General features: G+C 37.3%; 2 protein-coding genes and 1 long non-coding RNA gene across 5 annotated transcripts in view; 2 read left to right on the forward strand and 1 right to left on the reverse strand.

The window, feature by feature from the left end:
- LOC137488715 (uncharacterized) overlaps positions 1 to 25,227 on the reverse strand; it is a 731,364-nt gene that overhangs the window by 263,158 nt on the left and 442,979 nt on the right. The gene's annotated exons all lie outside the window — the stretch shown is intronic.
- Positions 1 to 25,227, forward strand: part of enpp1 (ectonucleotide pyrophosphatase/phosphodiesterase 1) — a 117,831-nt gene that overhangs the window by 63,699 nt on the left and 28,905 nt on the right. For 2 of the 3 annotated variants that reach the window (NM_001030168.2, XM_087297371.1), the window contains 4 exons: positions 6,505 to 6,592; positions 18,968 to 19,152; positions 24,423 to 24,462; positions 24,559 to 24,713. In NM_001030168.2, the coding sequence (NP_001025339.2) occupies positions 6,505 to 6,592; positions 18,968 to 19,152; positions 24,423 to 24,462; positions 24,559 to 24,713 (468 nt within the window). Of the gene's footprint in view, positions 1 to 6,504; positions 6,593 to 18,967; positions 21,208 to 21,252; positions 23,723 to 24,422; positions 24,463 to 24,558; positions 24,714 to 25,227 lie in introns of those variants that run through there. The other variant, XR_015517794.1, reaches the window with a different exon arrangement.
- Positions 13,515 to 17,951, forward strand: LOC147832155 (uncharacterized). The gene is made up of 4 exons (XR_015518236.1): positions 13,515 to 13,892; positions 13,947 to 14,189; positions 15,370 to 16,231; positions 16,453 to 17,951. It is a non-coding gene; the product is annotated as an uncharacterized LOC147832155 (long non-coding RNA).

Consider the following 25,227-nt stretch of genomic DNA (forward strand, 5'->3'; position numbering starts at 1 on the left):
TATTTTATTTATTTTTTTAGTTTTTTTTTTTTTGCAGAGCAGCAATCAGTTTTTCATTACTTCTTATGTTTGCTCCAGCGTTTTTTCCTCATTCAGCTTTCTTTCCACACATCCACATTAACCCTTATCCACAAAAATAAGCATTATCCACTAAATCCAGAAAAAAATGCATATTTGTAATGAATGCAAATTAGCATTATAATCTCCAGTTTCTGCTTGAGACTGCTGAAATATTGCCCTGCTTGAATGTAATGAGGTTTTAGAAACCACGTATTTAGAAGGAGATTATGCTGAAGTCATATTAAAGGATCTAGGTAAATTCCCATCATGGGGCTTACAATACCCTGGGTCTTTCAACAAAAAAAAATAAATGGAGAAAAAATTAAGACATGCCCCTCAAATGAACTTTCATCCATTGAGTGCCAGATTCACACTTCAAACTAGAAAGTGTTTGGATCGCAGCTTTATATGGTATTAGAGTTGTGCCAACAAAAAAATAACTAAGCTTCATATAAATGAGTATAACTTTACATAAAAATAACCATTACAAAGTAAGAAATTCACTCTGAAGATGAAAAAAAAAACCTAACAAAAATGTAAAATACTCTCCTTTTATACTACATGTTTTGGACCACTGCCCGCTTTTGGGAACCTAAAACTTTTACACAAATCTATTTATCTAAAATGCATAGAGCTAGTGCAGGGTCATTACTTTTAGGTGAACTATATTTTCAATATACGAACAGAAAAAAAAATTACTTTAAGTTAAAAGACTACGATGAAAAGACTTTAACATGACCTCTTTAAAGCTCTTGAACTTTTTTGTTGAGTTATTTATTATCAAGCATCTTTCAGTATTTCTTCAGTTCTTCCTTACACTTTTGTTCTACCTTCTTTTTTCACTTCAGGTGAAACTCATATTGCCTATAAATTTGTCTACACATACTGTATAAAATATTTAGTTCTGGATTCTGTGGAGGCCATTTAATAACTGTCTTCTTTGTTTCATCAGCTGTTTTTCTCTGCAAATATGATTTCCTTACATTAGCAGTTTGTTTGACATTATTATCATGCTGAAAAATAAAACTATAACAAATTGTGTGTTTTAACCTTTAATGATGAATTAAAACCTGTCTGTACTTTTCAGCATTCACAATCCAATCAATTTAGGCAATATTGACAAAAGCTCTGGCAAAAATGCAGAACAAACCTAGACAGAAACTCCAGTATTTTTCACTTATTCTTCCATCTTACTCTAATTCTTTCATTCTTATGTTTTAAACAATTAGACCAACTAGAACCTGTATTTTTCTGTTTTTTTTTATAACGAGAATGATAAGCAATATATAATGTCATTATACCCTCACTAGAACAACAAATGTAACTGAAGGCCTAAGACTTTTGCACAATATTTATACACTCACCATCCACTTTATTAGATACACCTGTCCAACTGCCTTTTAACGCAAAATTTTAATCGGCCAATCACATGGCAGTAACTCAATGCATTTAGGCATGTAGACATGGTCAAGATGATCTCCTGCACTTCAAACCAAGCATCAGAATATGGAAGAAAGGTGATTTAAGTGGTTTTGAATGTGGCATGGGTGTTGGTGCCAGACGGGCTGCTCAGAGTATTTTAGAAACTGCTGATCTACTGGGATTCTCACACGCAACCATCTCTAGGGTTTACAGAGAATGATACGAAAAAGAGAAAATATCTAGTGAGAGGCAGTTCTGTGGGCGCAAATACCTTGTTTTTGTCAGAGGAGAATGGCCAGACTGATTCCAGCTGATAGAAAGGCAACAGTAACTTTATAACCACTCATTACAACCAAGGTATACAGAAGACCATCTCTGAATGCACAACATGTCCAACATTGAGGTGGAAGTGCTACAGAAGCAGAAGACCACACCAGGTGCCACTTCTGTCAGCTAAGAACAGGAAACTGAGGCTATAATTCACACAGGCTCACCAAAATTAAGCATTGGAAGATTGGAGAAGTGTTGCCTGGTCTGATGAGTCCCGATTTCTGCTGCAACATTTGCAGGGTAGGGTCAGAATTTGCTGTCAACAACATGAAAGGATGGATCCATCCTGTCTTGTAGCAATGGTTCAGGCTGCTGGTCGTGGTTTAATGGTTTGGGAGATATTTTCTTGGCACACTTTAGGCTCATTAGCACCAATTGAGCATCTTGTCAATGTCACAGTCTACCATTTCCATCCCTTTATGACCACAGTGCACTTCAGCAGGAAAAGCAGCAGCCAAGTCACAAGACACAAATCATCTCAGACTGATTTCATGAACTTGACGATAAATTCACTGTACTCAAATGGTCTCCACAGTGACCAGAACTCAATTCAATAGAGCACCCTAGGGAGATTTGCATCATGGATGTTCAGCTCACAAATCTGGACAAATCTGCAGCAACAGCTACTGCGTATCATGTCAACATGGACTAAAATCTTGAATCTATGCCACATAGGATTAAGGCAGTTCTGAAGTCAAATGGGGGTCCACTCTGGTACTAGAATACCTAATAAAGTGGCCGGTGATTGTATTTTGAAGAATGGTAGAGGAAAAAATAGCAAAGAACTAAATGGCTTCCTGTTTCCATCCTTCTTTTCAAAAAAGAAACTCATAAATGTTTGTTATCACTTGAGGGTGAGTAAAAGGTTGGACATTTTCATTTTTAGAGAACTATTCTTTAAACACACATGCGAGCCACATTTTGAACATTGGCAGAGTGTTGTTCATGTCTGTGACGTGTATGTGTGTATTTCCAGCCATCTGTGCCCACTGGTCTGTGTGGCTGTCTAGGAATGTTTAATGCAGCTGGTATGGGTTACAAAAGTCTTCATACCGGAACTCTTTAGAGACTGTGATATAACTTGTTGAGGTAAATCTCACAAACAACCACTGAGATGGTTATTATGGCAGGAGAGCTTTACTTTAGGCCACCTTAATGAAGTTAAATCTCCTGTTAGGAGGAATGAGGATCATTTTGGGTTTTGTAAGTTAGTGTCAGGTAAATGAGATCAGTCTAACAGAAATCTTTCAGCTTGAGGCGTAAGGAATGTGTGTCTCTCTGTGACTGCAAATCAAAATAAGGGCCTTTAGTTATTTTTATCTGTGGTCTGTGTTTTTGGAGCTGTACTGTGGGCGTTTGGTTGACGTATCCAGGGGCCCCAAGTAGTACTTGGACACTAAAGCCACAGTTAAACGTGCCTGATTTTTATTCCATTAGAAAACAAAATGTGCAGTGGCATTTGAAAACCAGTCTTTTCCCAACTACCTGACTTCCTTTTTTAAGGTCTTTGATCAGCATATATTCAAATCTTTCTTGCGATGGCTAACAGCACTTGTTATAGATCACAATTTATCAGTGTTTGTAAACAAAAAAAACTTTATTTGAAGTTGCAGAAATTAAAATATGCAAACGCACTAACAAAATTTATGGCATTTAAGGTTTGTTAAATACAAACTGATTATGAAAGACCAAAAGTAAAATAAATAAATATATTATCAAGGCAATGCAAGTTTATTTTTATAGCACTTTTCATACACAGCAACAACTCAAAGTGCTTTACCTAAATATGAATAAAAGATACAAGTATAAACAAAAAATAACAATGATTAACACAATAAAATGTATTAAAACATGTCATAAAGAATGGAAAAAGAAAAGAAAGTCATAATAGTGTGAGCTGTGGGATATAGCACAGTGCTCATTTAGTAAAGGTACAGCTAACCAGATGTGTTTTCAGCCTGCATTTGAATGTGCTTAATGTTGGAGCACATCTGATCATTTCTGATTTCAGTAGCGGGGGTGCAGTAGCTGAAGGTGGATTCACCTTGCTTTGACTGAACTCTTTGAATTTCAAATTTACTTGATCCTAATGATCTGAGGGATCTGTTTTGTATTCAGTGAGCATATCTGTAATGTATTGAGGTCCTAGGCCATTTAGTGATTTACAGACAAGTAATGTAAAAGTAAAAGGTGTAAAAGTAAAGTAATTAAAAGGTATTTTGAATGTAATTAGAAGCCAGTGTAAAGACCTGTGGACAGGTGTGATGTGCCCTGATTTTCTAGTTCTGGTCAGAATCCTGGTTCTGAATGAGCTGCAACTGTCTGACTGTCTTTTGGAAAGGCCAGTGAGGAGTCTGTTACAGTAATCCACTCTGCTGCTGATAAAAGCATAAAAATGTTTCTCTCAGTCCTCACTGAAAAGAAAGCATCTAAATCTTACAATGTTTTTGAGATGGTAGTATGCTGATTTAGTTTCTGCTTTGACATGACTACTGAAACTCATATCTGACTCCAGAATCACACCAAGATTCTTGACCTTACTTTTTGTTGTTTGATCCTTAGAACTAAGGTGCGCATTCACCTTGAGAACCTCATCTCTGTTACCAAATGCAGGGACTTCAGTTATCACCTTGTTTAACTGAAGAAAGTTTTGGCACATACAACTGAGTTTCAGTTTTGTAAGCAAAATCAGTTACATTTCATTGTAATATACATGTAATTGAGACATGTAAACGAGAGCGGGTTTAGCTCAACTTGAGGCAAAAGTTGATTTGGTTGCTCCCACATGTGGACTGTCCAATACCATTTTTAACTCCAGAAAAGCCTGTGGCAAAAGAAAAAGAAAACCCTACCTGACAAAAGCCTTGTCGTCAATCCCAAATTGGGAAAAAAATATATTTTACAATTTTACGTCTACTTATCTCTTTAAAAAAAAATGGAAATTACAATAAGATAACATAGCACATTTATATTCACATTGCGTCCTTAAAGTAACTAACACATTTAGGGCCCTATCATACATCTGGTGCAATTGTTAGTAATTAATTAGTTGTTAGTAATTGTTGCTAGTTTCAGCTCGGCGCAAAAATCGTTTTGAAATTTTACGCCACGCTGTTTAAATAGCAAATGTATTTTTTTCTAGCCTACATCAATTTAAAAACCATACTTTCATGCCTTCTTCATCTCTGGAGGCTTTTTAAGTTCATTCAGTTTGCTTTGTATAATGTTATCATTATTAGCAGTATCATTTATTATTTCCATGTTTATAAAAAATTAGCTTGGATTTGTCCACATGTCAGGTTTTAGACCACATGGGGCACAGCATGTGTACTAGGATATAACTCAGTTTTTTGACCACACTTCGTTATTATTGTTCATTTATTCGTTTTCTGTGCATTTTCTACAAGGTTTCCCTATTCACGAGAGCGAAAGTGAAAATTAATCATTTATCTCTCATTCTCGCGCTGCAGATGCTCTGTTTAACTGTTTTCTTGCTTGTGAAGTGTTCAGTTTTTCCACTTACAAAGTCGTCATGTAAATAGCAAATTCGCTTCACTTGAAATATGCCAGAAAGTCTGTTGAACTACATCTCAATCATCACAAATACTGCAGAAGACCTACCGGAACCAACATGGACCCACGATTCTTACAGAATCAGTAAAATTTGGTTAACGAAAAATTATGGTTTGGGGTTACATTCAGTATAGGGGCATGCGAGAGATCTGCAGACTGGATGGCAACATCAACAGCCTGAGGTATAAAGACATTTGTACATTACAAACCACAGTAGAGGGCAAATTCTTCAGCAGGATAGCACTCCTTCTCATACTTCAGCCTCCACATCAAAGTTCTTGAAAGCAAAGGTCAAGGTGCTCCAGGATTGGCCAGCCCAGTCATCAGACATGAAGTTTATTGAACATGTCTGGGGTAAGACGGAGGAGGCATTGAATCTCAGATGAATCCAAAGAATCTTGATGAACTCTGGGAGTCCTGCAAGAACACTTTTTGCCATTCCAAATGACTTTAATAATACATTATTTGAGTCATTGCAGAGATGTATGGATGCAGTCCTCCAAGCTCATGGGAGTCGTACACAATATTCATTTTTTTCCCATTGCACCATGACTTTATATTCTATAATGTACATTATTTTTGTTAAGTGACAAGACTTTTGTCTCAGCAAAGTCAGACCTTACTGTTCTAATTAAATAATTAAAAATTAAGCCATGATCATATTTTATTTTGGTAAAATAAGCGTAATCTAGAGGCCTTTGCCTTTCATATACATCACTTCTGATACCAAATGATTTACTAAAAGTCAAGTTATTTGTTTTTCCTAAAACCTGTATAGGCGACAAGACTTTTGTCACGGTGTTGTATAAACAGTTCTTTTTAGGTGCAGTAAGTACACTGTAAGTGCATGTTAAGTACACATAATGTAAAGTAAAGCCAATTTTATTATGGTATAACTTTAATTTTTGGCACATGACTATTAACTATTATTAAGAAATATGTGAATATAGTATTATTAATTAATTAAATAATACTTGTGAATTTTTCCTGCATTAGTTAATATATTGTAAATGGTTACCAAAAAAGTTGTTCAAAACCAAACAAATTGTTCAAATGTTTTCAAAGTATATTGAGTGCTATTTTTGTTTGATTTAATTACCTGAATGTATCTGTTTGCAGGCCATTTTCATTGGATATGGACCAGGAATCCATTATAATACAACTGTGCCTCCTTTCGAGAACATTGAAGTCTACAATCTCTTATGTGGTAAACTCTTTTTTTTACTCGAATCATAAACATTTGAATGACATTCATATCATCATTTACATCAAATATTCCAGTAAAATTCATAGGTTGCTGAAAAAGGTTTTCCACATTCTTATGTACTTCCACATTCGTATGTATTATGTCTTTGTGAAAAAGTAAACATCAAATGTATATTTAAATTATTAAACCTGTAATATGTTTAAAAATAACAGTGTGAATTAAAATCAGTGTTTTGGTAAACTTTATTGTGTTCTACAAATAAAAATGAAATATATATATTATTGTAAGGTTTGGGTTAAATGCAATTAACTTATGTGTTTTTTAATGTAGTTTCATAATACTGTGTGCTGATTTTCATTTTAAGTGAAATATAGTCTAATACTATTTCTATTATAACACGTCTCTTATGTATGTGGAACTGTTACGGTCCCTACTTAAATACGACTTGTGATTCTAAACCACCCTGCAGGCACATGACATCATATTGATGTTGTACCCCAAACGTCATGGGGTACATTGGATTTTGTTTGAAATTAACTATAGAGTTGACGTCAGTGTCTAATATCCAACCTAAAAACAACTTAAAATCAGCCAAATATCAATGTCTAATCATGTTACACCCTGACGTTGTATGAACGTTACCACGATAACATCTATCAGATGTTGAACTTTGGTCACTTTCCAACACAACCTAAAATCAACCAAATATCAATGTAGTTTAACATCGTTAGTGGACATCAAAATACCATCTTTAGACGCTGATTAGACATTGAATTTTTATCTAAATCTAACCTTATATTAACATCTTATGATGTTGTGTGCCTGCTGGGAACGTAACATAAATAAAGAACAGCCAAAGTGCTCCAACTAAGTTATTTATTAACATAACATAATCAGCAAAACAATCAAAAATGACATAAGATGCGGAGCCCAACAACATAATATATAACAACCAAACAAACCTAAAGCAGGGGAGGGCTCTCTACCCCAAACAAATGTCAAAAGAAAAGTATAAAGGAGAGACATCAACAAATTAACCAATAGAAAACTGAAAAGGGAAATAGACAACCAAGATCAATTAAAAGTAATAATTATGAACCGGAGTAAACACCACATGTAACAGTAACTAATTATGTAGCTACACTTTTTATAGACACCTTTTATAATTAATATTATATTACTTGCCAGGACCTTTTTTTTTAATTCGCTAGAAGCACACTTGAACTGCTAATCCAATATTTTTAGTTTCACAAGCATGAGTAATGCTGTTGAGATAAATGGGAATGTTCTCCTTGTCCTGACAATTGATATTTTGAATAGTCATGTATGTTGTGTATTCTTCATGTTTGATTTAGGACAAAGAGTGTGAGGTGAAGTGATTCTGTTTAGAGTATAATCACACAATCTTGATGACTTTCTCTGACACAAGTTGGCCATGAGCTCTGTCCTTTGAAAAGGTTTATTGGTTTAGGCAGAAACTGTGCAGAACAATGAGTCTTGTTTTTCGTCAGCACCTCGGTCATTCACAATCACTGCCAAAGACCTAATGACCCACTTCCAAAACACAGAAGCCATCATTGTCAACTTATTCTCTGATACTACTTTTTGCAAATGAAAAGACGTGAAGACATGCATTTGATCCAAATGCAAGAGAATGGTCAGACAGGCAGGGGTCGAAACCAAATCACAAAGACAATCCAAATCTGAATAACGGGCAAAAGGTCAAGGCAGGCGGGTAGGAATCAAAAAACGATAAACTATGCAAAAGGTCAAAAAAGACAGAATGGCAAGAACAAGATTAATCGCTTGTAATTGCAGCAACAAACTAACAAGACTCAGCAATGGATGTTTAAATGAAAAGTGTATTTATAATCCAAATAGTTAGTGATCATGTCCTTCAACTGTGTGCGTAATCAGGACGAACTTGAAACAGGTGTGTGAATGCAAGGTAGGATGGGATATGTACAATTGATAAGTAGTTTGGATGAGTGATCTCCAGTGACACGTGATGGCAACACAGCTGGCGACCTGTTGTAAATGAGGGCGATGCCAATCCTCTTGTGCACCACCAGAGGGAACCATCGCCAGAATTCTGATTCGACTCACGGACTCAAAATCCCATAAGCCCTGCTACCTGGCACTGATTACGGTCCAGGTGCAACTCATCAGCTCTCGTGTATATATACCACACTCACGCTCCGGTTCGTTGCGAAGTCTTGATTTGCCTGGCTGTCATTTCTGAGCGTTCCATACTCCCTGCTTCGGACTGATCTGTGTTTCTGACCCTGTGCTTGTTCTACGATTACGAAAGACATCTGCCTGCCCCTGATCTCCAGCCTGTTATTCTGACTCGTAAGATATCTGCCTGCCTTTGAACTTTTGCCTGTCCCACGTTCTGTCTCCTGGATTGCCCCTTTGTGTTTGTTTGTATGTGTGCTCTTAATAAAGCTTGCAAATGGATTCAACGCCTTCTGACTCATCACAACACGACCACAACAATATGGTTGGGGAATAACTAAAAGATGGTGCAACAGTTTGTGGAAATTGGCAACCATAAATAGTCATATCTAAATGTAAATTGTGGCATACCACAAGGATCAGTTTTAGGTCCAATATTGTTTATAATTTACATTAATGATATTTGTAAGATATTAGAGTAGTTTAAGTTTATTTTATTTGCAGATAATACAAGTATATTTTGTTCTGGGGATAATTTACCAAAACTTATGGAGTTGATCAAAACAAAAATTAATAAATTGAAATTGTGGTTTGACGTAAACAAATTGTGATTAAATATAAGTTAAAAAAAAAAGGTTATTTTATTTGGGAAATTATTAAGTAGTCTTAATATAGATATAAAATTGATAATGACGTTATAGAAAACAATTTCTGCAATTAAGTTTTGTGGTGTTGTATTGGATCATAAAATTTGTTTGAAACTGCAAACAAATAATGTGATATAAAAAAGTAATTAGACTGATAGAACATCAGGTAACATTTGGAGCATACAAATACTTTATTTTTATTGCTTGATTTAAAAAAAAATTTTTTTTGCTCCACCTTTCTTCATCTCTCATTGGCTGATTTCACAGGTACTCCCTAAATACATTAGCACAAAGCAAAAAAGAGGAGCGGTTAAAAGATGTGATTGGGTCAGGCTGAAAAAACTGAGATAAAACTAATTGGCCAGTCTGGAAAAATGTCTTTGTCAAAGTTTTTTGACAAATACATTACACTGCCGCAAAGATTTCAGTGCCTTCAACTAATCAAGCAGAAAAAAAATAGGCTGATATGGATTTTTTTGGACAGAAAAGACAAAAATGGTATTAGAAATATTGGCCCAAAAAATGGAAAACTCCCTAATGGCCAGTCTAACCCTGGTTATTCCCCATAATTGTATTATAGTTTAGGGTATTAGCAATGTAATTTTTACAGTAAATATAATCTGTAAAGTAAAAATATTTACTAAATATTTTTACAATATTGATCAACAATATGTATATATATATATTTTTGTTATTTTATGATTTTTTTTATTTAAATTCATTCATTCATTCATTCATTCATTCATTCTTTCATTCCAAATTTTATTTCTGTTAATTGTAAACAACAATTTAGCAAATATTTTTACCATGCAAGCCATTAATAAATCTGTTAATGGAAACATTAAATAGAAAAGTTAATAAATAAATAAACTAACTAACTAAAAATAAATAAATAAACAAACAAACAAACAAACAATTAAATAAATAAATAAATAAAGCCATCATTCCATCCATGACAATACAATAAGATACAATACAATACAAAAAGAAATATTGACCCAAAAATAGAAAACTCCCTGATGGCCAGTTCACCCCTGGTCACTTCCCATAATTTTTATTTGTAGTTTATGGTTTAAGCCAAACTATGTTTACAGTAAATATTCACTGTAGAGGAAAACTATTTGTATAATAATTATTATATTGCCATTTTATTTATTTATTTATTTATTTATTTTTGTATGTTTGTTCTTTCATTTATTTGTTCTTTCCAAATATAATTTCAGTTGATATTAAACAGCCATTTAGCTTAATTACATATGTATAAATAGCTGAAATTATATTCTGATTATTAATAATATAAATGTCATTAATATAAGGACCCAATAATATATCGTTTAATGCAGACATTTAATAAATAAATACAGTACATACATACATACACAGAATGACTGTAAATGAACTATGACGTGTAAGTCAGCAGTGTTAAAGATTCCTCAATCATACTGTCACACACTGCCTAGTTCTGCTTCTCTTTTTACCCTATATATAATCTGTCACTGAGATGTTACATAGTTGCCAACTTTCACACATTTGGAGTGAGATGCGCTTACTGACTCACACACTAATGTTAACTTAATCTCAACAAAATAACATTCATTTTGTCTCGCACCTTAAAGTAACTTTAAATTTATAATTATATCAATTGTTAGATTTAGATGACAACATGTCAGTCAAAGGAATCAAATGTTATTTGCTAGCATGTATTAGATATTCATTTAAATATTTATTTGAAGAGTAGGTTATAAGGTCCCAGCAGGCACACATCATCATAAGACATTATTATTACGTTTGATTTAGGTCATGACATCAGGTGACCAAAATTCAATGTCTAGCCAGTGTCAAAGTTATTTTGACGTCCAATTACAACATTACATTGCATTGATATTTGGATGATTTCAGGTTGTATTGGAAAGTGACCAAAATATAACATCTGATAGACGTCATAGTAATGTCCATACATCGTCAAGCTGTAATTAGACAGTGATATTTGGTTGATTTTAGGTTGGACGTTGGACATTGACATTGGGTTCTGACGTCAACCCAATTTTAATTTCCAAACAAAATCCAACGTCCCCACGATGTTGAGTACGAAGGGGTACAACATCAATATGATGTCATGTTGTCGTCCAGTGCCTGCAGGGGTATTTTAAATTGTTGTAATATAGTGGTGTAGTCCCCTAAGCCAGGTTTAGCTTAATGACTTTTTTGATCCGCATGCTGGAATTTATTCAGTAAATGTGTTTTCATCGTAGAGTATTCAAATTAAATAGTTGTTGTATAGAAAGTTTGTCCTACTGAGTTTTGTGCAGTTTTTAATGCACATTTTCAAAATGTATACACATCTTGGCATTTCCATTGAGTGTTTTTAATGTGACATTTCAAAACATGCATAAAAATATACCTTCTTCTAGTTTGTCTTTGGTTTCTACTACACCAGTGGTTTTCAACCATAAATCCCAACACCATGCATCCAAAAGGGTACTTCCAGTGTTGGGCAAGCTACTTGAAAAATGTAGTGAGCTTAGCTATTAGCTACTCTACTTAAAATATAGCTTAACTACACTAAAAGCTACACTCTGGGAATTGTAGCAAGCTAAGCTAAAAGCTACTTGTCATATTTGCCAAGATCTAAGCTAATTTTGCAATTTTTATTTTTAAATCGAAGCAACTTAAATTCAAGGAAATCATCTTGGAGATCAAAAAAAACTGTCAATGAAACATTTTAGGCATAATTCAGTTCAGTTATTTACTGTAAATAATATGCTTCACTAAACAGAAACAAACTATAGTATATAACTGCTAAAACAAAAAAATCCAATAAAAACAGGTGTTACACATTTAAAATACTATAGTAATTTATAGTAAAAATAAATATTTTGACATAAGCAATATGCATATTGTATATATGTTTACAACTGTTCATAAATAAATTACTCTACATAATGTAGTAATGTATAGTACTTACTATAAACTACTAAAGTGGCACAGCATCAGAAATTAAGTTATTGCATCTTATCATGTACTTCGCTAGGTATGGTCATGAGGAGTCCTGCTTCAGAAGTAACTCCTCTCCCTCAGTCATCTTTCCATCAAGCAAGTTTCTCGTGTCAACCTAATTTGGTTGGCAACGTCACTGACCAGAGGTTGCAGCAACGCAACAAAATGTTTGTTATGAACCACTGTAAAACAGGAAGAAGAAGAAATTGTCATTCTCGCCATCATATGGATTTACTTTCATCGGCTAGACAACGGCCTCACAGCTCCCTGAATGTCAGTGCCGACACTTATTGATCTGCGATTGGTAAATGTAGCTTTGTGGATGCTACTGCGCTACTTGACTAATAAAATAGCTTTGCTAGTGAAAAGCTATTTCATTTAGAATGTAGCGACGCTAGAGCCATGCTACTGAGAAATGTAGTTAAGCTAGTAGCGTCACTACTTGTGCGATGCCACTGCCCAACACTGGGTAATTCCATACTATACTTCCATACATACATAATATATAGTATGTTAAAAACAGTATGAAAGACGAGTCGTCTGTACTAATTCATGGTAAAGTGGTCCCTCATTATTCACAAGAATTACTGTAGTAAAGTTTGTTGTTGGTTGGGGAAAAGAAGACAGGGTCGGCAATATAAGGTAAGTAGACGTTTTTATTTTATATAAGTGCACAACACCAATAGGTGTGTGTGTGTGTGTGTGTGTGTGTGTGTGTGTGTGTGTGTGTGTGTGTGTGTGTGTGTGTGTGTGTGTGTGTGTGCTCTCTCCCTCTCTTTACTTGACTGCTCCTCCTGTTCTCCTTAAGAAGGAAGTCTCTCTGGCCCAATCACTAGAAAGATAGGCGTGTATCATTTCTGATTGACCTGCTAATTAACCGCCAGGCTCCGAGCATGCTCTCCCCCCTTACTGGGTGTTCGATCACGTTCACCTCTCCACATACCCCCACTGCCCGCCTCAGGCCAGGGAGCTCACTCTTGCTGAGTTTGTGGCTAATGTACAGCACCGGCCGTTTCAATCCCACCACCTTCTGTGAAAGAATTGCTCCCAGTCAACTATCGGACACATCCGTCTGAAAAGCAAAGGGGAGAACAATGTCACTAGTGTGCAATAGCGTCCCCCCGCAAAGTATAGACTTTACCTTCGAGAAGGCCTGTTGGCACTGCTCCCACCATTGGACCATTGGTGTCCGGTCCCTCCTTTTTTAGTGAGATCAGTCAATGAGCTGACGAGGGCTGAATAATTAAGGACAAAACGCCTATAATATCCCACCAGCCCCAAAAACTGTCTCACCTCCTTTTTGGTCTTAGGTCTCAGACAGGTTGAAATAGCTGCAGTCTTATCAATTTGGGGCTGCACCCGCCCATGACCTAAGTGGAAGCCCAGATACCTTACCTCCACTCGCTCAATTGCACATTTCCATGGGTTGGCTGTGAGCCCGGCCCGTCTCAGTGCAGACAAAACTGCCCTCAGATGTTGCATATGCCGCTGCCGATCATTACTGTAAATTATGATGTCATCTAAATAAGCAGCGGCATATGCATGAGGGCAGAGTATTTTATCCATCAGACGCTGAAACATCGCCGGTGCCTCGAACAGCCTGAACGGAAGTGTCACAAATTGGTGTAATCCAAACGGCGTATTAAAGGCTGTTTTATTCCAGATATTGGAGTTAAGGTGATCTGCCAATATACCTTTGTTAAATCCAGTGTCGAGTAATACCAAGCAACACCTAAATGGTCGAGCAACTCGTCAATACGTGGCATTGCATAGGCGTCGAAATTCGACACAGCATTTACCTTGTGATAATCCACACAGAACCAGACCAAGCCAACAGTCTTGGGTACCAAGACAATCGGGCTGGCCCAGTTGCTGTAGTATTCTTCTACTACTCCGATTTTTAACAAATTACTTAATTCTTCCTGAATCATTTTTTACTTGTGTTCAGGTAGGCGATACAGCCGGGTTCTAACAACCAAGCCTGGTTTGGTCTCAATATGGTGCTGAATCAGGTTAGTACGACCGGGCAGGGGTGAAAACACATCAGAGTATTTACGTTGGAGGTGCCCATTGTCGAGGAGCTGGCTCGCTGAGCGATGATCACCCCCGGAGATCAGATCGCTCAGCCGTTCACGGCCGGGGCTCTCTGGCCCCAGGTCATCCTCGTTAGTGACAAGGGTAGCCAACGCCACTTCCTCCGGCTCTCTCCACTGCTTCAGCAGATTAACGTGATAGATCTGACGTGAATCAGCCCTGTCCGAACAAACCACCTCATAATCAAGATCACTGAATCATCGTATGACCACAAACGGCTCTTGCCACTTGGCGAGTAATTTAGATCTGGTAGTGGGTTGCAGTAAAAGGACTTTATCTCTCTGTAAAAATTTTAGTGCCCTTGTCATATCGCCTGCGTTGGTCATCCTGGGCCTTAAGCAAATTCTCCGTAGAGAGCCGTCCCAGTGTGTGGAGTTTTGCTCCAAGGTCCAGAATATACTGAATTTCATTTTTACTATTAGAAGGCACGTCCTTTCTAGCCTCTCTAACGACACTTAAAACCCCTCTGGGCTGTCTGCCGTAGAAAAGCTCGAAGGGGGAAAACCTCGTGGAGGTTTGGGGAACCTCCCGCACAGAAAATAACAAGGGCTTCAACCACTTATGCCAATTTTTCGCATCCTCGTGAACGAATTTACAGATCATTGATTTAAGCATGCGATTAAACCTTTCCACCAGCCTGTCTGTTTGTGGGTGATAGACGCTGGTGCGAATAGATTTAACACCCAACAATCTATAAAGCTTGCGCATGGTGCGTGACATAAACGCGGTGCCTTGATCAGTGAGAATCTCCTTGGGGATTCCCACTCGGGAGATTATACGAAACAGAGCTTAAGCAACACTCTTTGCTGAGATGTTACGCAGCACTGATGCTTCCGGGATGCGGTTTGCATAATCCACTAGGACTAATGCAAACTGGTGCCCATGTGCGAATAGCTCTAATGGTACGATGAGATCCATACCAATTCTCTTGAAGGGGATTTCCATAATTGGTAGATGGCGCAATGGCACTTTTGGGGTGGCCAGTGGATTCATCAGCTGACATTACGAATAAAATACGGATAGGAGAGTGGCTGGTCAGGCTGGAGCATTTGCCCATCAATGACCTGCACTCTTTCCAGTGCATGTCTGAACGTGTCATCACAAGACTTTACACCTGGAAATGCCCTCCCTTCCCCTGAGTCAGCGCGTGATGTCGCTGCTTGGGATTCCCCCAGCTGAGCAACCCGCCCCTCTTTGGCGATTTCTTTTCTGAAGAAACACCCGCACATAAGACCCCTAATAATCTATTAAATGTAGGCCAATTGATTCCCTGAATTAACAGATGTTTGAAATTGGGGGTAACTGCTACCTCTACACTATGTTTTTTACCCAGGAATTGAATATCTATCACCGTTAGCGGGTAGGGAATTACATCCCCGTGCACACCTTACCCTTAGCCTTAGGCAGGCTTTGGTGGATGGAGGTTTGGTTACACCCCAAATCCACCAAAGCTGTATATGTACCCCCTTTCATACTCGCAGGTATCTGGTATAGCCCGTCGCGACTAAAGGCGATGATTGGCGTGGCGGGGACGCGAATCAGTGCACTCAACTCCTTTACAGAGCAGAGCCCTTCTCACTATACCCCTGGGGCCAGCAAGACCAACCAATTGAACCAGAGAAAGCCCTGGTGCTGTCTGAAAAGCAGCCAGGGGTGGAAACTCCGCCCCTCTGTCCTGATAGGTGCCCCCTTCCATCAGAACCTGCTGGCGATCCGCCCCATTGCACCACCGTCTGGGTGCTGGCGTGGGCGGCCTCTGTGCTCTGGGCCTGGGAACAGAATGGGGGAGAGAGAGAGAGAGAAAGAGGGGGAGAAGAGAGAGAGGTTAATTCGCACACTCTTGACCTCCCCAACAAGTGATCCTCCGCTAGCCAGACCGTCTGGCCAGTGGCACTTGACCCACTCCGATGTTTGGGAGGGGAGGTGGGTGATGAATTGCTCCAGCACCACAGCATCCACTCGCTGGGCGTTGGTCTGGCCATCCTGCACTAACCATCTGCGGCAGGCATCACAGAGCTGCTGAGTGAACACAAAGGGCCGGTATTCTGGGAGATTCTGAGCCGGTAGCTGCTGTGCGGCGATCTAGGCTTTGCCCGAGAGCAGCGGGATGACTCTTACCGGCCACTCGGCCCGTGGCCAGCCATACACCTCTGCTAACCCCTCATAGAGGTCCAAGAACACTTTCAGGTCGTCCATGGGAAGGTGGGCGGCAGATGTCGGAGCGGGCTGGATCTCCCGGATCCGCAGACTGCGGATTAGCTTGCGGTCCTGTGGCTCAATCTCCGGCTCAATCACTAGAAAGACAGGTGTTATTTATAATTTCTGATTCACCTGCTGATTAGCCGCCGGGCTCCGAGCATGCTCTCCCCCCTTATTGGGTGTTCGTTCACGCTCACCTTTCCACAATTACTATCTAAAAATAACCCACAAAATCTGCAAAGTTGTCAACTTTATAAGGCTGTACAACCCCTCACTACACCTTATTTTCTTAAACATTGATTAATTTTACACTTTTCTCTCTTGTTTAAACAATCTCAAAGGTCTAATTTTAGTAAAAAAAAATAAGTCCACTATTGTAGAACTGAACCGAAGAACTAAACAAGTTGATCTTTATTTATTTATTCCATAATGGCGCCCTACAGCTGCATAACATCTACCTTCTATTAGCATGTTCAGAAGTTAAACTTTTCGTGAGATGGTTAGCATCTTTCTCTGCTTTTTGGGTGCTACCACAGGTGCCTTTGATGGTGCAGAACATTTCGTTGGCATTGTGGGGAGCAATATTTATTTATTTTTGGTGCATATATAGCCTACTTGTGCATGATCCGAAAACTAGTGTAATGGTGGCACACCATGTTTACCAAACTTCAAACTTCGCCAGACTTCGAACTTTGTCTTTGTTTCACTCCCCCACCCCCACGAAATCTCAGCTGGCTCGTTTTAACCCAAAGTATTTGGCAGGCTAAAAAAGGCCGGCCGCTGGCCCCGAGGAAGCCCTGCTTTATCCCGATCAGGCCCAGACTAGCCCTGGCTCGCACTGGCTCACTTGCTTTAGGCATGACAGTGGAAGCGTGGCTAATGGGCTGCTGATTATATGCCGATATAAAAATCTTTGTCAAACTTTTTCTGATAAATTCATTACACCAGTGGTTCTCAAAGTGGAGGTCAGAAGGGAGGTCACCTGGTGATTTCCAAAAATCTATTTTTTTTATTAAACCATAAGAATAATAATATTATATTCATGACCTATTGAAGAGAAAAAATAGCTGTTTATTAGTTACTATATACTTTATGGTTACTAGAGTAGTACTATAGTTACTATAGTCTATCGGATTGCGACCCCTGGGGTAATTACATTATATTAAAGATGGCAATAGCGTCAGATGCAGCAAATTGGTTTTAGAGCACCAGGTTAAACCTTCTGGCCCATTTAAAGCACTGACATACATTTAAAAAATTAAACAAACAATAGATTTGGATCTATCTATTGGTGTGTGTGCCCCATTACATGCAAGTTTTCTGTATTTATAACAACCTGCGAAACTGCAAGGCTGCGAAACGTGATCCTCATTATAGCGAGGGACCATTGTATTTGAAAAACAGTTTGCGAGAAGTACCACAATGATCTACTGCTTCTGGCAAGATTCTAAAGTTCACATACAATGGATGCTATGCTATCCCATGATGCCATGGGATAGTATTCACGATTGGGAATGAAGTGATGCAAACGATTTAGGTAAGCTACATGAAAATGATAAATTGCAGATGTTGTACATCCAAATTCCATTCACACTACTCAAATTCATATTATATAGAACAAAATTTTTTATGGTCATGTAGTAAATTTAAACTCAAATGTAGTACCTACTCGAGTATTAGGCGATTTCAGACGAAGCCTGCGTTTTGCATGCCTCTTTGGTCAAACACACCTGATTCTCATCAGTTCATTAGCAGGGATGAAAATGGTTGTGTAAGACAAAGTAGACATGCAAAATGTGCAGTCCAGATGGGCACCAGGAATGTAGTTGAGAACCCTTGCCCTGTACTATTCTTTACGAAAGTTAATCTTCTGGACCCTGATGTTTGGTCACCTGTTTTCAATCCTTCAAGTCACCTCATCAGCCCTCTAAAGGAATAGAATTTTGTTAGCACTCAGGTGTCTTCTTGTCTACCATACCTTTACTTACCTGGAGCCTTGTCATTCCCGTGTTCCTTCCACCAGTTCTCTGGGCTATTTGTTATTTTTCTACCCTACCCAAGTTAAAACAGTTTTTTTCCGTCACTTACTGTACGCGTGTATCTTGATTTGTATTCACAGATATGGATGATTCTGTCCCTTGGAAATTCAAAAAACTGTTCATACTTTGTTTGCAAATGACAAGAATGATTATCTAAAGAATCTTTGAGGGCCAAAACTCTGCTAAATGAAATCAAAGTAATTGTGTTTATCTCTCTTTAGATTTGCTGGGGATTTCTCCTGCTGCCAATAATGGCACCCATGGCAGTTTGAACCACATACTGAAAAAGCCGCGATATCAGCCGGTGTTTCCAGCAGAGCGTTCGGCTCCATCTACATGCAGTGCTGTCAGCAGCAGCTTGAGAGACCCTCGTGGGTGCACCTGTGACTCCCTCACCGAGGCCGAGGTCAGAGTCAAACACCTCCATCACGCATTCATTATGTTCATCCACATCTGTTTTTACATGAAGCAATGCTAAACCACAATCTCTTATGATTGTTCATACTTATTGTAGCACAGTACATAATGCATTTCATTTCTATACTGTTGACCTCAAATTCTTGTATCCCATCAAACTATACAAGCTATAACACTAAATCAAATTACTTGGATGCTAACAGGGACACACGGACCATTGACACAAGGCATAGAGTTAGCATGGAAGGAGATGACATGTCCACAACAATATCCAACGATTATTAAAATGTCTCCACCAATAATTTAATCCACTCTAAATGAAGAGATATGAAATGAGTATTGTCAAGTATGATTACTAATTAATTACTAATTACTTATTAATTGGGCCTCTGGTTTTGATCCATTCAAATGCACAGATATGAGTGAGAAATGAGACAAACACATGCGTACACAAATACACAGTGATCACACAACCAGAGCAGTGGGCAGCTATTGCTTCCAGTGCTTAGTAAGCAGTTAGAGGTTAGGTGCCTTGCTCTGGTGCAGCTCAGCTGAGTAATGAAGATCCCTCATCTTCAATTATTGCTGACACTGGGATTCGATCCTGCAACCTAACAAACTCTAACCGTTTAGCTATAACTGCTAGAAAATAGCACATTAGCCCAGAACGTTCAATATAGCCCTGAAAATCCTTAACCCCTTAAACACATAAAAAACGTTGTTGCAGCATAGGACATTTAATCATGTTTTTAAAAAACATGAAAGAGAGCTTATGCTGTTCTGTGCATGGGGGTCTTGGGATGATTGGGTAGTTAGTGTTAGATTCATAGATTCAGCCAAGACTCTGGATGCTTTTCAAATTCCTGAAGCACCACAGAGTCCCATATGCAGTTTTCTAATTAATAACATTATCCTTGTGTAGAATGTGTGCATCCAATGTGCCATAGGTGGAGTTTCTGTAAACATGGCACTGTGTTTTTCAGCCTCTGTGCTTAGATTTTAGTGTTGGTTAAAGTTATGGACTAGCTAAGGGACTAACTAGCTAAATGTTATGGGTTGGCTGAAGGGTCTATTATGGTTCAGTAAGGTGGTAATGGGATGTTGTGGTTTAAGGGTTGATAATAGTTAGGGACAAGTTTTTTAGTGTGTTAAGGTTTTATGCTTGATGATTGAAGTGGTGTTAGTAAGACCAGTGGGGGGTGCTCAACCTGCGGTCTGTGTGGTTCCTAATGCCCCAGTATATTGATGGAACTCTAAATTGCTCAGTGAGCGTCGTCTTTCAGATAAGACCAAACCAAGGTCCTGACTCTCTGCGGTTGTTAAAATCCCAGGATGAAAAAGTGTAGTTTAACCTTATCCTGTCCAAATTTGCCCACTGGCATCTCTACTTCATGACCTCCTAACCATCCCCGTATTATAATTGGCTTCATCACTTTATCTCCTCTCCAGCAATGAGCTGGTGTGCGGTGTGTGGTCTGGCACAATATGGCTGCCGCCGTGTCATCCAGGTGGATGCTGCACTCTGGTGATGAATGGGGAGATTCCCCCCAAAAATGTGTAAAGCACTTTGATTGTTCAGAACAGGGCTTTATAAATGTAAGGAATTATTAATTAATTATTTAGAATGTTCAGGACAGGTTAGTCTTTGTGGTATAGGTAGGTTTATCCAATACCGGATCATTGGAAATATGTGCTTCTGTCTCAATTATTGTAAAACCATAAAAACTAACTTACTCAACATATATTTTACTGCACTTTTACGGTATACAATGCAGTATGATGGCAACAATGTTTGTTCCTTTTCAAACAAGTAAAAATTTACAGGGACTTAACATTGACGATTATTTTTGTGCAGTTATTTGCATAACACCAATTGAAAGGCACAAAACAACTTAATAATGTCTATGATTTGTAATCGAATACAATTGTAATTGGTAGTTTACTTTGCACAGGGTTGTACTTGATACGAAGCACTCACGTTTGACTTGGGACAAACCCCACCTTGTGAACTTGTATCTGAAATGTAAAACAAAACATACCCTGAGTAACATATTTCACTAATGTTTTTTCTACAATGTATAACATACAGTATATGACGTTACTCAGGGTATTGTTTGTTTTGTTTTAGATAAACTTTCACAAGAAGACAGGGTTTGTTGCCCAACTTGAACCCGAGCACACCGTATCAAGTGCTGTACAACACTATACAAAGTCATAATGAGCTAACCAATATGTAGACAGTCCCCTCTAGTAGATTTGAAATCTGAAGCATTCGATGAAACGTGCCCAGAGCAATAAATTTTACGTTTTACAAAAATGTAGTCTGAGGGGTATATTTCCAATGAGCCCGGGCTGGGTTTATGGGTTGGTTACAGTGTTAGTTCATTATTTTTGTAAGGTCAAAAGTGTAGTTTCATATGTATTTACTGAAATTTTATATTTACTTACAGGTTTGCATTACTTTAAGTACACAATAAGTGCACTAAATTAAACAGTTATTTTAATCGCATAAGCTTCATTTTTGTGTCACACATGGTATCTTTATGGTAGAATCGACTGAACCTTTTATTGTCCCTCAGATACTCCCATCAAGTATATGATTTTTTACATTAGAATTATAAAAATCTTTTGTAATTTGTAATTGCCAGAAGTGGCACTGACCCTAAGTTTCCCTAGTTCCTTATTTATGTCATGATGTATTGATATTATTTAGAGATTTAATCCTTGAGCTTATGTGATCTTCTAAGCACACTTTTCTGGGGGCTAAACATATGAACAGTTGAGCATCTGCCTTGTTTTATGCTGTAATTGTGTCTTTGATCTAGCTGTTATTAGATGACTCAATCTTAAAAACACCCTGAGTTTCCTTTCGGTTCCACCCAAGGTTTCCTCCTTACTCTTGAGGAGTTTGCTTGTTTTGTGTTTCTCACTAAAGGATTTTAAACCTAAAACATGGTGAAGCATGTCACTGTTCAAATTAAATTCAGTTGTCCTGCCACCAAAACTGTATGAAAAGCATGGAATTGGAAAACCAATTATATTTTCCATGTTACAATTCTTTAAAAACAACAAGTGGTGCACTTAGCATCTTAGCATTTGCATTTAAACATCTTTTTCTAGTTTTAGGTTGTCATGGTCGAGGTTGTTGCAGTCACAGTTTTCGTGTTGTAGCGCTCAGGATTTAGAGTTATGTGTGTTGTTTTTGTTTCTCTGTGCTGATCTACAACACACATTCATTTCTGGTTTTGTGGTGTTGTCTGGATTTCTTTATTTTTCCTGTGGTATGACACAATCACATAGCTTTCCAGTTTTTCTAAGGGAAGTTAGTCAAGCCACTCGTGCGCAACCATTTCCCATGATTTAGTAGAAACAACATTGTTTAAAAATAGGTTGTGTACAAAAAAAGTTTTGAAAAAGTCATATTTTGAATAAGAGTCATTTGATTAAATAGTGAAATACTCTATTTAAGGATCACAGAACTTCTACAAAATGCAAATTAACCAAGGTGTAAATTATACATTGACAATAAGGAGGTGAAGTCTTTTTCTTTTCTGTAATATTATTTTGTGTAATGCATGCTTTAGTTAATCAATTTTATGTATTTATTTAAATTACTTTTAATATATAATTAAACTAGGTTAAGTTTTTTTGTGTGTTTAGAGGGATAATTAGTGTATTCCGATCAACAGTAACATCCGATTAGTTATTTCAGAGGTTACTGTAGCTCAAACTATACAAAGTAATTGTCTAATTGTACTTTACTTTAAGTCTGTGTAGATACAAACACTTATTTTACAAGAAAAGTGTCTTGTGTAAGCACTAACGTTGTCTGTCAGTGCTGATCTACTAGTTTCAGACTGTTGGATGTGATTGGCGCGATTATGCATTAGATATAGTATGAACCAATATAGGGGCGGTCAAATGTATATCTGTATTATTTATTATTCATTCATTCTTTTTTCTCTGGCTTAGTCCCTTATTTATGAGGAGTTGCCACAGTGGAATGAACTATTCCAGCATGTGTTTTACACAGCGGATTACCTTCCAGCTTAAAGTCAGTACTGGAAAACACCTATACATTCATTTATACACTTCTGCCAGTTTAGTTTATTCAATTCAATTATAGCGCACGTCTTTGGACTGGGGGAAAACAGAGCACCTGGAAGAATTCCTCGCGAACACGGACTTAACTGGCCCAGCCGGCACTCGAACCAGTGACCTTATTGCTGTGAGGTTTATTGGGTTTACCTATTTGTTTGTTAATGTTTAAAAGATTTAAAATGGTCACACCTTTCTTTATATACTGAATACTTTATGTACATTTTACTTCATAAAACCAGAGTCGCTCCAAGTGTGAAAGCACCCTAAAAATCCCAAGATGCTACGAAAAAGAGGGGTTTAACCCTGGCATCCTGGCCAAATTTGCCCACTGGCCTCTCTGGCTAGATCGTGACAAAAAATTATACTTTTATTGCTTTTCTAAATGTCAAAACATTATTTTACACTTATGTTTTAATTTTGTTCAAAATTATTAAAAAAAACAACAAAAAAAAACAAAGCAGACTTTTTTTTTTACCTGCATTCAATGTATGTTCTGCCAAATTATAAAAACAAATCTACTAAATAAAAATATTTCTAGTTTTTTCCCCAGAAAGGAACAAAAGTTTAGAATAACAAATCTTTTCTTTTTTTTTTTTTTGTGATTGAAAAACCAGGTTATTTCACTGAATATTTTGTCACTTTGGAATTATAAGGTTCAATCTGCTTTCTGAATCAGTTTCAAAGTTCTTGCATTCCAGTATGTGTGTAACATTTTTATTTTTTATTTTTATTTTTTTATAAAAAGTCTTAAAATGTAAAAATGTAAATAAGTTGTCATTTAATAAGAATATGTCAATTACTGAATTTTGACAAAAATTTCAGATAAAACCTTATAATTCCAAGGTGGCGATTTTTTTTTTCTTAAATCTTGTGAAATAGAATCATATATGTCAAAAAATTAATAAAAGCATTTATTTGGTGACATTTTAATTTTCAATTTGGAATATATTCTAGGAAGATATTCTGTTTACAGTATGAATCCAAAATTACACTTTACTCTTATTTTAATTAAAAGATATAAATCGTAAATCCAGGGGGAAGAAATTGTTTGATTTATATATATATATATATATATATATATATATATATATATATATATATATATATATATATATAAATTTACTTATTTATTTATTTATTTATTTTTTCCCCTCTCAGGTGAACCGTCTGAACCAGCGTCTCATCAACTCAAATTCAGGTCAGTATATTTTTCACGAATAGTACATATCCACACAAATCATCTTCAGTGCAAACATTGTATAATAAAACCTTTTCTGTTTGAATCCTTCTATAGACTCTAATGTGAAGCCTGTTCATCTGCCGTTTGGGATCCCGCGGGTTCTCCAGGATCAGTCTGATTACTGTATTCTCCACCACAGCTCCTACATCAGCGGATACAGCCGAGACATCCTGATGCCCCTGTGGGTTTCTTACTCACTGAACACAACGGTAAGATTATCTAATCGTCACATGCAGTCAAACTCTCAAAAACTCCTCAGACACTTTACACATTTCTCACATAATAATTCACTAGTTTATTCGCAACTTTTTTGAAAATGGGATTAAAAAGGACAAGTTCTTAGATGGAAGGGTACAGTGTATGTTGTTGTGTAACATAATGTTTAAACCACTAACCGAATCAGCTTTTTTTGCTATTTTGTGCTTTAGCTCAAGATGCTAGTTTTCAAACCAGATACTACATGACATGATACCACATGGCACGTCTAAAACACAATTCTATGTATTTTCATCGTATTATTTTTATTAAAAAGTGAACGAGAAATTAACTGAAATATCATAGTTACAATGTTAACCTGTTAGTATAATATTGGAGTATTTCAAACATTTAATAATGAGCGAAGAATAATGACATGCCTTATTGCCTTCGACACTACCCAACAAAAGTCTTGTTGGCGATCCCAGTTCTAAGAGCAAAAAATAGGTAGAAGAAGACAGATTTTTC

Source organism: Danio rerio, chromosome 20 (genome assembly GCF_052040795.2).
Source record: "Danio rerio strain M-AB ecotype USA chromosome 20, GRCz13ab, whole genome shotgun sequence".
NCBI lineage: Eukaryota > Metazoa > Chordata > Actinopteri > Cypriniformes > Danionidae > Danio > Danio rerio.